General features: G+C 45.4%; 1 protein-coding gene across 1 annotated transcript in view; it reads right to left on the reverse strand.

Annotated features, from left to right (window-relative positions):
- Positions 1-246: 246 nt before the first annotated feature.
- Positions 247-13,241, reverse strand: part of REN (renin) — a 1,244,704-nt gene continuing 1,231,709 nt past the window's right edge. Inside the window, exon 9 of the mRNA XM_077481235.1 lies at positions 247-1,916. Within this exon, the coding sequence (XP_077337361.1) occupies positions 1,755-1,916 (162 nt within the window). The 3' untranslated portion in view covers positions 247-1,754. The remainder of the gene's footprint in view (positions 1,917-13,241) is intronic.

Consider the following 13,241-nt stretch of genomic DNA (forward strand, 5'->3'; position numbering starts at 1 on the left):
TTTTTACACAAACAGAGGTTGACTATTATAAGCAGTTTTAAATGGTTTATCTGAACCCTTTAACCAAAACTTTTGCTGGACAGCTTGGTCTGGTAAGGGAAGTTAGAAAATAACAGACTTACTGGCTGAATCACCAAGTGAAACTTTGAAAATTAAGAAAATAAAGCCAAGAAAATTAAGTTTGTCTTTTTTTTTTTTTTTTACTTTTTTTCTTTTCCAAACAAACAGAACAATACAGACGCACAACAGCTCAGCCAACATCTGGCCGTCAACAGGGAAGGGACCCACCCAGGGGTCACAAAGTATTGTTATAATATCAAAAAACACTAGAATATCTATGACTACTGTAGTATAACAGCAATAGATTGTCAAAGCTCTTGCTCCGTTTGGGGACTAACAATAAGATAGCTCGCCTAGATTCTTCCACGAACCCGGGTTGGTCTATTAGGACGCCAAGGAGGGCCAACATATCTCAGAGAGGTTACTTAATTTAACAGTGGAGGGTTCCGCTAACCACTTACTCCAAACTCTGCCATGTTTTTTCAGACAGCCTCTGTGTGCATAGGTGTCCCTGTAAACATTGTTAACCAGTAATTTCCATGAGCCTATAGAGGGAGGAGTCTTTCGCTTCCAGCATAGGACAATGGATTTCCTGGCATAGAACAGCAGGAGACCCAAAATGGTTCTCTCAGCCACTCTGGGCACCAGGTCCTCCACCTACCCCAGCAGAAGTTTGTCTTTACGTAAAAAATAATAAATGCACATCATTTTTAATTTTTTTATTAACGTAAGGAGTATTACAAATTTTACACGTACATGAGTCCTAAGACAATGTTGATGCAATACAAAGGAGGGATAACGAAAACAAAAGCATGTACAATCACTTTGTAGTAGATTCAAAGAATAATGTATATTGTATAATGTATATTGCATTCAGGGAGATTGTTCCAATTGGGGTGGGAGGAGGGGGGAATACAGAAAGAGGTTGTTTTGGATAGTAGGTAGATTTAACCAATAGGCAATGAAAGCAGAGAAAGATGTGAATTGGCAAAGAGGCAATAATCATCGGATTTTGTATGTTGGTAGTGCTAATAATGCACAAATGCACATCTTTTTGCAGGTAAAAATGTGCATTTAACATTTTATAAAACAAGAGCCTGGAAAGCATTGCACTCGTGATCAGCTCCTGCACACATTGGCTACAGCTCTGTTGCCTGTACCTCTGTATGGGCTAAAATTGCAAAGCTGATCAGCACGCCCGCAGTTCACATCTGCTGTGATGACTAATGGTACTTATAGTTTATTCATTCACAGAACACTGCTGTGTGGGTGGGCTACTTTTAAAATATGACAGTGATTGCGAAGAGAGAAGGTGCAGGTGCTGGAACCTACGTGTTCCACGTTATAAATGGGTGGAACGTGTATCATTCCAAAGATCAACTTATCCTTTAAGCTGCAATAATATACATTTTTGTTTTTGGGTTTAATTCCACTTTAACTTTAAAGAGCCACATTTTGCTCCAGGCTTTTTCTTATACAGCACCATCTTTAATACTACGTAGCTGAAGACCAAATTTTGGAACAATAAAATTCCCGAAAGCCCAAAAAATTCTAACAATCCTAAAAGTTTTCTCACAAATATACATAGATGATCTGGAGTGGAATGTTTTTTTTTCTCAACAAAACTGAAGTTGAACTTTAAACTGCGTGAATGGCCTTGGCATGCTGTTTGGTATGCTTCACTTAGTTTTAACTCAGAGGGATACAGCAAATCCAATGCGGTTATTACGTCTGTCAAATTCAGTGTAGTACTGTCCTATGAATGTTGCTCCCAGAATCCACATAGGTCCTGTGGGAGGAGGAATATCCAGACCAGTGAATGCAATGTAGCACATTTCTTCCCCAAAATGTGATTGCTGAAAGGAAAAAAAAGACAAGGGTTGATCAAACCACTTGAGCATCATAAAAACCTGTATGTAACAGACACATACATTTTAAATACTGTATGTGTCTGTTAATTTACCTCTAACAAAGTTATTGAAAGGGAAAAAAGTTTGCATTGTTAAAGAAAAGCAAAACCCTCCTTAGCTATAGGGGGGAGCAGAGAAAGAAGGGTTAACTAAGTGTTAATACGTGGGTAAATTCTATTTTTTTTTTTTAAAAGGTTGCTTTAACTGACATTGTTGGTTGTATTTATAAAATCACTGAAGGTAAATCAATGACTGTAAATGAAAACACATGGACCACAAATATTCACCTGCAGTTAATGTTTGGAGAAAGTCACATTCACTGTTTTTTAAGTATATTTTTAAATATACTCCCTTGAACTGCACATAAACTACCTTGTTTAAATAACAGCTGAAATTCATAATTGCTCAATAATGAATTTACATTGAATTTCCTGAATTCCAATCTTTGGCAAAATTTGCAGTGAGTGAAATCTGCCAACCGCCTATAATGTCTTATGCCCCGTACACACGAGAGGACTTATGTCCGACAGACTTCCAAAGGAGTTCCGCCGGAGTTCCGACGGAGTTCTGACAGACTTTTCGGCCGAACGGACTTGGCCACACACGATCACACTAAACTCCGACGGATTCGAACGTGATGACGTACGACCCGACTCGAATAAGGAAGTTCATAGCCAGTAGCCAATAGCTGCCCTAGCGTCGGTTTTAGTCCGTCGGAGTAGCATACACACGAGCGGATTTTTCGAAGGGGACCGGGTCCGGCGGAGTTCCGTCGGGAAAATTTGAAGCATGCTTCATTTCTAAAGTCCGTCAGACTTTTGCGAAGCTAAAGTCCGTTGCAGCCCGCACACGATCGGATAGTCTGACGGACTCGGTCTGACGGACTTTGGATGTTGAAAAGTCTGCTCGTGTGTACGGGGCATTATACTTCCTTTACCTGCAGGCAATTTCACCCCCTTCCTGTCCAGGCCACTTCAACAATGGACTGCATTAGACCTGAGTCTGACTGACATCAACATATGGAGAACAGGAGCCTCATTTCCACAATGAATACGGGAAAAATGTATAAAACTGGTAAAGTCCATTATAAACACTTGCCACTGTGAGTTAGAAATTTAACTTTAGCCATGAACGGAATCAGGCCAAACTCAGACCTGTGTAATGTCTACCTGTTTGTCAGGTAGGTTGTACAGGACCCCATTATTTCTAATGTTATCAGTGGCTACCAGGCCTATGTCACTGCTTTTACTGCGGTATCACTGCTGTTATACTGAACTTACAATGTATGTGCAATTGTGCAGTTCAAAGGAGTAGAAGATTGGGGAAAAAGAGCACCTGTATAAGTCTGTAAAAGCATGCATTTGTTTACTGCAAAAACACACAGAATGGATCTTCTTCATTATCAATTAGAAGGAAACCTAAATCTTCAAGGCCACCTACCCGAATAATACATTATGTTGCCTTATGACAAACTTTATTTTTGCAAAAGTTTTCTACCAAGATGTTCACTGAATTTGCCTGTCTGATCTGACCTCTGTAACTCTGAACCTCAGCTGATTCATTGATATGCTTTCACTGAAACATTCCTAATATGAATGCATAACACCTTGGAGACTCCACTACTTGTACAGCTCATGTTCATGTTGTTCAGCATCTTCCTATTTAACCGCTTCCCGCCCGCCCTATAGCCAAATGACGGCTTTAGAGCGGGCGCTCTCGTCCGGGAGGCCGTCCCTGGATGTCCTGGTGTTTGCTTCCGCAATGCGCGCCGCCGCGGGCGCGCATCGGGGAAGTTTTGTGTTTGCCGTGTCCCCCGGAGACAGGCAAACACAGATCGCTGTAAACGGCCAATCACAGCGGCCGTTTACATCGCGATCGGCGTGTCCAATGTGAGATGATCTCATATATAAACATACAAGATCATCTCTCAGCGCCGCTCTCCCTCCTCACACAGACAGCGTGTGAGAGGGGAGAGATGAACGGCTGCAGCGGCCGTAAGTGGAAAAAAAAAGTAAAAAAAAGTGCCATCCGCCCCCAGTGCATTCCTCCCCCAGTGCCATCCTCCCCCAGTACCATCCGCCCCAGGGCCATCCGCCCCAGTGCCATCCACCCCAGTGCCGTCCTCCCCAGTGCCATCCACCCCAGTGCCATCCTCCCCAGTGCCATCCTCCCCAGTGCTATCTGTCCCCAGTGCCACCTGTTAGTGCTATCTGTCCCCAGTGCCACCTGTTAGTGCTATCTGTCCCCAGTGCCACCTGTTGTCAGTGCCATTTGTCCCCAGTGCCATCTGTCATCAGTGCCACGTGTCATCAGTGCCACATAGTGCCATCTGTCATCAGTGCCACGTATCAGTGCCATTTGTCATCAGTGCCACCTGTCAGTGTCACGTGCCATCTGTTGTCAGTGTCATCAATGCCACTTATTAGTGCCATCTGTCATCAGTGTCACGTGTCATCGGTGCCACGTATTAGTGCCATCTGTCATCGGTGCCACGTATCAGTGCCAGGTATTAGTGCCATCTGTCATCAGTGCCACGTATTAGTGCCATCTGTCATCAGTGCCATGTGTCATCAGTGCCACGTATAAGTGCCATCTGTCATCAGTGCCACGTATAAGTGCCATCTGTCATCAGTGCCACATATTAGTGCCATCTATCATCAGTGCCACGCGTCATCAGTGCCACGCATAAGTGTCATCATTGCCACGTATCTGTCATCAGTGTCACATGTCATTGTCCTGGTGCTCCATGGCCTTCAAAAGTGTAATAGGTAGTCAACAAGTTAGATGTGTAATTTATGCTCCTAGAACATGTGACGGCGCTCCCTGCATGTTGGGCCTCTCTATGTGGCCAGGCTGTGAAAAAGTCCCACACATGTGGTATTGTAATACTCAGGAGTAGCAGAATTTTTTGGGGGGTGTCATTTGTGGTATACACATGCCATGTGAGAGAAATAACCTATTACAATGACAATTTTGTGGAAAAAATTTAAAAAATGAAAAATCTTAATTTTGCAAAGAAATGTGGGAAAAAAATGACAACATCAAAAAGCTCACCATGCCTCTTACTAAATACCTTGGAATGTCTACTTTCCAAAAATGGGTCATTTGGGGGGTATTTGTACTTTCCTAGATTGTTTGGGTCACAAGAAGTGAGATAGGCCACCAGTACATCAGATGTGATCAATTTTGTATGATTCGCACCACAGCTTGTAGGCTCTCTAACTTTCACAAAGACCAAATAATATCCACTAATTTGGGTTATTTTTACCAAAAATGTAGCAGTATAAATTGTGGCCAAAATTTATGAAGAAATGTATAATTTGCATAATTTTGTCACAGAAACAAAGAAATATGCGTTTTTTTTCGAAATTTTCGGTCTTTTTTCATTTATAGCGCAAAAAATAAAAACCCCAGAGGTGATCAAATACCACCAAAAGAAAGCTCTATTTGTGGGGGAAAAAAGGACAAAAAATTCATTTGGGTATGACTGAGTAATTGTCATTCAAAGTGTGAGAGCACCGAAAGCTGAATATTGGTCTGGGCAGGAAGGGTGTTTAAGTGCCCAGTAAGCAAGTGGTATGGCATAACCAAATGCTTTATGGACCCCACCTCATCATTTCTTCCTCCCTTTCACCACCTTCTTTCCTTCTCCCTTAACCTCAAACCTACCCCCCCTCCCCCCCACACACACACCATTTGTCACAATAAAGTTCTTATTCTAAATCCAAAACATAACAGACAAAGGCAAGGAAACGATGGCCATCATCTTATAAAAAGAATGTAAATTTCACAGAATGTCAAATTCACAGAATTAGAAAACGTTGGGGGTTGTGCCGCATCAAATATCAGAAAAATACCGTACGTAAATAATTTTAAAGTATTTATTTAGAAAAGTAACAAAAGATAATATATATATAAAAACATGAAATGTTAGAACGTCTATTAACATCGTTGTACATGTAAAAATATACAATGCAATTATTTGGTTTCTCACAACCGACGCGTTTCGGAGTCTATAATTTCCTCCTGCTTCAGGGGTGAAAATAGGGAGAAACCATATTTCTAGAATAGAATAATAAATAGAATAAATATACAGAAATGACATAATATTTGATAGTGTACAATGCCAAACAAAAACTTACAGATGTTCAAGAGGTGTGTTAAACACTTCAATAGTAGAACTTTAACCACTTGCTTACTGGGCACTTAAACCCCTCTCAGTCCCAGACCAATTTTCAGCTTTCAGTGCTGATGCACTTTGAGTGACAATTACGCGGTCATACAACACTGTACCCAAATGAAATTTTTATCATTTTTTTCCCACAAATAGAGCTTTCTTTTGGTGGTATTTAGTTACAAAATTTTGCAAACGGGTCATTTTTCTCCTTCATTGAAGTGCGCTGATTAGGCGGCACTGATAGGCTGCATTGGTGGGCACTGATGGGCTGCATTGGTGGGCACTGATGGGCTGCATTGGTGGGCACTGATAGGCTGCACTGGTGGGCACTGATAGGCATAGTTAAGGCGGCACTAATAGGCACAGATAAGGCGGCACCGATGGGCACAGATAAGGCGGCACTGATGGGCAAAGATGGGCACAGATAAGATGGCACGGATGGGTGGCACGGATAAGTGGCACGGATGGGTGGCACGGATGGGCACTGATAGGTACCACAGATAGATGGGACTGATGGGCACTGATAGGTGGCACTGATAGGTGGCTCTGATAGGTGGCACTGCTGGGCACTGATGGGCGGCACTGCTGGGCACTGATGGGCGGCACTGCTGGGCACTGATGGGCGGCACTGGGGTGCAGCACCTTTGAGGCAGATTTTGGGTGGCACTGTGGGTGGCACTGCTGGGTGGCACTGTGGGCACTGCTGGGTGGCACTGGGTACTGCTGGGTGGCACTGTGGGCACTATGGGCACTGCTGGGTGGCACTGACAGGGGGGCACTTACTTTATTTCAGGATGGCACTGCGGGTGGCAGGTGGGCACTGGCAGGGGGCAGGTGTCCGCTTGAATTGCTGGCCGTGATCGGGACTGATGTCCCGAACACGGCCGCCGGCGATCGGCTTTTTTTTTTCTCCTCGCGCTGTCAGCGCGAGGAGGAATACTAGCCGATTACCGGCTCCGTTTTATCACATGATCAGCTGTCATTGGCTGACAGCTGATCACGTGATAAGGGGTCGGGATCGACCCCTTACACGGATCGGTGATCAGGCGAGTCTCACGGACTCGCCGATCACAGAGCGCGCCGCGCGCGCCCCTCAGGGGGCGCGCAGGCCGCTCGTAACCGGGACGACGTCAATAGACGTAGTCCCGGCAATCTAGGTCCGCACTAATGCCGTCATTCGGCAATAGCGCGGATCCCAAGTGGTATGTGCACTGGTACAGGTATCTCTCAAATCTTCATCCCAGAGGTCCCCGCTGGCATGGACATATACAGATGGTTAGAAGTCTGCAGCTGCCATCAAAATGGGAGGCCTGCCGTAGACCCCAAAAAAAACCCTTCTCTACCCAGGGGAGGATTTTTTGGCAAACTGAAAAACGGGGAGAACCTGGGGGCACACTGGGGTCAGAAAAGAAAAGAACTAAAGGTGCAAACAAAAAGAAAGAAATGCATGATTTTAAGTATAAATATTGGTGTTATTTTAAAATACTTTAATACCTGTTATTAATGAGCTAATGCCTGTACCAAAACAACTAGAGCAGCGTGGAGCAGCAACTCTAAAAAGTGATAAATGCATTAATTATTATCAAAGTTACGCTATAGCCTAAAAGATTATGGATACCGTCATTATGTAAATAGCTGATTTAAAGTAACCACAACTTGTGTAATGTCACAAATATATAATAAATAGACTGTCCCAAAAAGAAAATGATATATAGATCACAAATAGAATAGCCAAAGAGTCTATTATTATTGTTAATATGTAATTATTTTTATTTTAAAGGATATAGTAATCTATTTTATTTTAAATAAGATCTATTATATAGACCGCAAGTTGTCATATGTGTGGAATCACAGTCAAGGTACAGGTTAGAAATTAGACCTGCTCTTGACTCAGACACTGATTTACTTAACCACTTAAGCCCCGAACCAATTGTCAGCCTGAGGACCAGAGGTCTTTTTACAATTTCGCACTGCACTGCTTTAACTGGTAATTGCGCGGTCATGCAATGTTGTACCCAAACGAAATTTGTGTCCTTTTCTTCCCACAAATAGAGCTTTCTTTTGATGGTATTTGATTGCCTCTGCAAGTTTTATTTTTTACGATATAAATTGAAAAAGACCGAAAATTTTGAAAGAAAAAATATATTTTCTACTTTTTGTTATAAAAAAAATCAAATAAACTAAATTTTAGTCATATATTTAGGCCGAAATTTATTCAGCCACACGTCTTTAGTAAAAAAAATGTCAAAAGCGTATATTTATTGGTTTGCGCAAAAGTTATAGCGTCTACAAACTAGAGTACATTTTCTGGAATTTAAACAGCTTTTAATTTATGACTGCCTATCTCATTTCTTGAGGTGCTAAAATGGCAGGGCAGTACAACCCCCCCAAATGACCCCATTTTGGAAAGTAGACACCCCAAGGAAATTGCTGAGAGGCATGTTGAGCCCATTGAATATTTTTTTTTGTCCCAAGTGATTGAATAATGACATAAAAAAAAATGTTTCCAAAAGTTGTCACTAAATGATATATTGCTCACACATGCCATAGTTATATGTGGAATTGCACCCCAAAATATATTCTGCTGCTTCTCCTGAGTACGGGCATACCACATGTTGGGGGACTTTTTGGGAGCCTAAAAACCAAGCACCGCCTTCAGGATTTCTAAGGGCATTAATTTTTTATTTCACTGAGCCAAAATCTGACAGATGAGTGACTTCCTCTTCACTATCTGTCATGCTCAGAAACATGTAGGCCTCTTCGCTAGTGTACCTTCACTTTGCCATTTTGGGCTCTAAATTTAGTGGTACACTAGTGAGATTCACAGGTAAAAAAGCACCTAGGCTGTCAGCGACTGTATAAAACGCTACCAAAAAAAACTGTTAGCGATCGCAGGGATCAGGCCTGACTCTGCGAATGCTGCAGTTATGTGTTTAGTGTTTTGTAAGTGACAGTGATCGATTGATACTGCACTTGGGTGGGCTGGGCGGAGGGGCAAAATGCAGGTGCTAGCAGGTATCTGGACTGATCCCGCTAACAATGTGTTTTTTGGAACCATAAACTGCTGGGGACGTTAGTATAGATCTGATCAGATCAGATATTGAGGTGTATGCTTTGCGCGTGGGTGTTAGCGGTACTGGCAGTAACCTAGCGCTGCCTGTGGCGACGCAGACCCTATCTGACCCTAAAACCTAATTGATATCACCTGCTGGGTGACACTACACAGGCAGGGGAAGCTTCTCATACACCAGGAGTGATCGCAAGGGGATGGCCAGAAACCAACGGCCATCCCCTCATCCCAGATCACACCTGAAGCAAAACGGACCGCCACAGCCAGCGGGAGGGGGTCCGATCGGACCCCCCACCCGCTGGAAGGCAGGCACGTATGGGCATGTGATTGTGCCTGTCCATGCCATTGTGCCGATGTATATTTACATGCGGCGGTCCTTAAGTGGTTAAGGACTGGCATTAAATCACGCTAGAAAGATAAACATAGCAGGCTTATCTAGTAAAGAACGCTTAAACCAATAAAGGCATTAGGAACTGAAAGAAGGAAAGCTCTGTACCCGATCAGCGTTAATCTTATTGTGGCCGCTCGTCTTGTCTTCCAGCCATGAAATGAAAAGGATGCAGAGATGAGACATCTTAAGTATATGCTTTCCATAGGCGTTCACACATGGGGTGCCAGGTGTGCCTGGGCACTAGTGATGGACGAACTTCCGACGGGATGTTTCGCGAACGCGGACCGTGAACGCGGCCGATAGTTCGTGGACCGTAACGTTCGCGGTGGGCCCCATTGACTTCAATGGGAGGCAAACTTTGCAAACCTACAGGTCAAATTTGCAGCCACAAAATAATTACTAGCTGTGTAAACATAGTCCCACCACATGGCCAATGACATAACCCATGTATGAGGTGAATCTGGGATCGACAACTACAAGCATTCTTTTTTTATATGTGAAATTGTTGTGACAATTCAGGACTGTGGAGCGCATGAAGGCAATGGAGGAGAGGGAAGGTCAGGGTAGGCAAAAAAGAGGGTGCAGGAGATGATCACCAGCAGCGTGACATACAGCAATGACACCTGCACCATGATAGAGTCATCTGACACCAGCACTGTGATAGAGAGCACTGACATCAGCAGCGTGACATACAGCAATGACACCTGCACAGTGATAGAGTGATCTGACACCAGCACCGTGATAGAAAGCACTGACATTAGCAGCGTGACATAAAGCACTGACACCAGCACCATGATATACAGCACTGACACCAGCACCGTGATAGAGAGCACTGACATCAGCAGCGTGACATACAGCAATGACACCTGCACCGTGATAGAGTGATCTGACACCAGCACCGTGATAGAGAGCACTGACATCAGCAGCGTGACATAAAGCACTGACACCAGCACCATGATATACAGCACTGACACCAGCACCATGATGGAGAGCACTGACATCAGCAGCGTGACATAAAGCACTGACACCAGCACCATGATATACAGAACTGACACTAGCACCGTGATAGAGAGCACTGACATCAGCAGCGTGACATAAAGCACTCACACCAGCACCGTGATATACAGCACTGACACCAGCACTGTGATATACAGCACTGACACCTGCACTGTAAGCAGCCCCAGGAGGAAGTCAGCATAGCACAGGGATGGTGGGAGCACCTCATAATGAGCATAGCACAGGGATGGTGGGAGCCCCTCATAATATGCACAGCAGAGGTACAGCCCCAGGAGGAAGTCAGCACAGCACAGGGATGGTGGGAGCCCCTCATAATAAGCAGCCCCAGGAGGAAGTCAGCACAGCACAGGGATGGTGGAAGCCCCTCATAATAAGCAGCCGCAGGAGGATGTCAGCATAGCACCGGGATGGTGGGAGCCCCTCATAATGAACATAGCACAGGGATGGTGGGAGCCCCTAATAATATGCACAGCAGAGCTACAGGGATGGTGGGAGCCCCTCATAATAAGCAGCCCCAGCAGGATGTCAGCATAGCACAGGGATAGTGGGAGCCCCTCATAATGAGCATAGCACAGGGATGGTGGGAGCCCCTCATAATATGCACAGCAGAGGTACAGCCCCAGGAGGAAGTCAGCACAGCACAGATGGTGGGAGCCCCTCATAATAAGCAGCCCCAGTAGAAATATGACACCGCTCAACCTCTTCAAACAGGAGGGTACGGGCATATAGTACGGTGTGCTTTTTTTGGACAAGGAAGTGAGCCAAATGAAGAAAGAAGGTCTGTGTGCTCGATTAAAAAAATTGTTTATAGACATATGTGTTATAGACATTTGTCTACTGGTCACATGTGTTGAATTCCTCCGAGATCCATGCCTCATTCATTTTTAGAAATGTGAGGTAGTTAACACTGTCGTGAGCTAGGCGAGTACGCTTTTCGGTCACGATCCCCCCTGCTGCGCTGAACGTCCTTTCTGACAGGACACTGGACGAGGGGCAAGCCAACAGTTTTGATTGCAAATTGGGCAAGCTCTGGCCAGAGGTCAAGCCTGCCCACCCAGTAGTCCAGGGGTTCACCACTCCTCAGAGCGTCCACATCGGCCGTTAACCCGATATAGTCGGACACCTGACGGTCTAGGCGTTCCCTGATGCTGGATCCGGATGACACACCTCATATCAGAAGTCACCAACACATCTTCAAGCCGGCCTCTTTTTGCAGGCGCTGTTGGATTGGTACCCGCAACTCCTTCTCTGGGAGTGGGAATTGCTCCTCTGCCAGCGCACGCAAAAGCAGAATGCAGCATTTCGCGAAGCAAGGCCTGGAAGTGCTCCATTCTGACAGCCCTCTGTGACGGCGGTAACATTTCCACCATTTTGTGTTTGTACCGGAGGTCTAAGTACGTTGCCACCCAGTACTGGTCCTTGACCCTTATGCTTTTTATACGGGGGTCCCTGTTAAAACACTGGAGCATGAAGGCCCCCATTTGCACTAAACTGGAAGCGGAGTGGTGGCCTGGCTCCTGCTCATCATCCAGGATAATGTCGTCCTCTTCATTCTCCTCTCCCCATCCACGCACAACAACAGGGATCCCAGAAAGGTTTAAAGCATGCTCCTCTTGCTCCTCCTCATCCGCCCCGGCACCATCCTCCTCTGACTCCTCTTCAGACTCCTGTTGTTCACTTGTCTCAGATAGAGTAGCCCCCCTGGGAATTCATCCAGCATTGCGACTTCCTCATCTTCCCGCTCCTGCTCCTCCACAGCTTGATCAATGACACGACGCAATGCACGCTCTATAAAGAAGGCATAAGGTACCATGTCACTGATGGCGCCATGGCTGCGACTGACCAGTTTGGTGATCTCCTCAAATGGCCGCAGAAGTCTGCATGCATCACACATGAGCAGCCACTGGCGCGGTGAAAAAAAAACCAGCTCCCCAGAACCTGTTCTGCCGCAGAGTTCATACAGGTAGACATTAACTGCACGTTTCTGCTGGAGCAGCCTATCAAGCATATAGAAGGTTGAGTTCCATTGCGTCGGGCAATCGCAAATAAGACGTCTGACCGGCAGATTGTGTCGCCGCTGAATGTCAGCAAGGCGAGCCATGGCCGTGTAAGATCTTCTGAAATGGGGAGAGATTTTCCTTGCCTGCCGCAAGATGTCCTGGACCCCAGGGTATTTGACAACGAATCGCTGCAACGACCAAGTTTAAGACGTGTGCCATGCATGGCACGTGCGTCATTTTGCTCTGTTTCAATGCGCTAAACAGATTGGCACAGTTGTCACACATCACTTTACCAACTGTCAAATTGAGCGGTGTTAGCCACTGATCTGCCTGTGAACGCAAAGCTGAAAGGAGTGCCGGGCCAGTGTGGCTTTTGGCTTCCAGGCACAACAGACGCAGCACGGCATGGCAACGTCTCACCTGGCATGTCGAATAGGTTCTGGGGAGCTTGGGCGGTGCAGCGGAAGAGACGCTAGCAGCGGAAAAGGAGGAGTCACCCGAGGAGGAGAGGGAGGAGGATGGAGTAGGAGGAGGAGGAGAAGAAGATCCAGGCCTGGATGCAATCCGTGGCGGTAAAACCAAAACTACACGGGTGCCAAGGGTTACATGCTTGACG

This window comes from Lithobates pipiens, unplaced genomic scaffold (genome assembly GCF_037356315.1).
Source record: "Lithobates pipiens isolate NorthernLeopardFrog02 unplaced genomic scaffold, aLitPip1_a1.2 Scaffold_16, whole genome shotgun sequence".
Taxonomy (NCBI): Eukaryota; Metazoa; Chordata; class Amphibia; order Anura; family Ranidae; genus Lithobates; species Lithobates pipiens.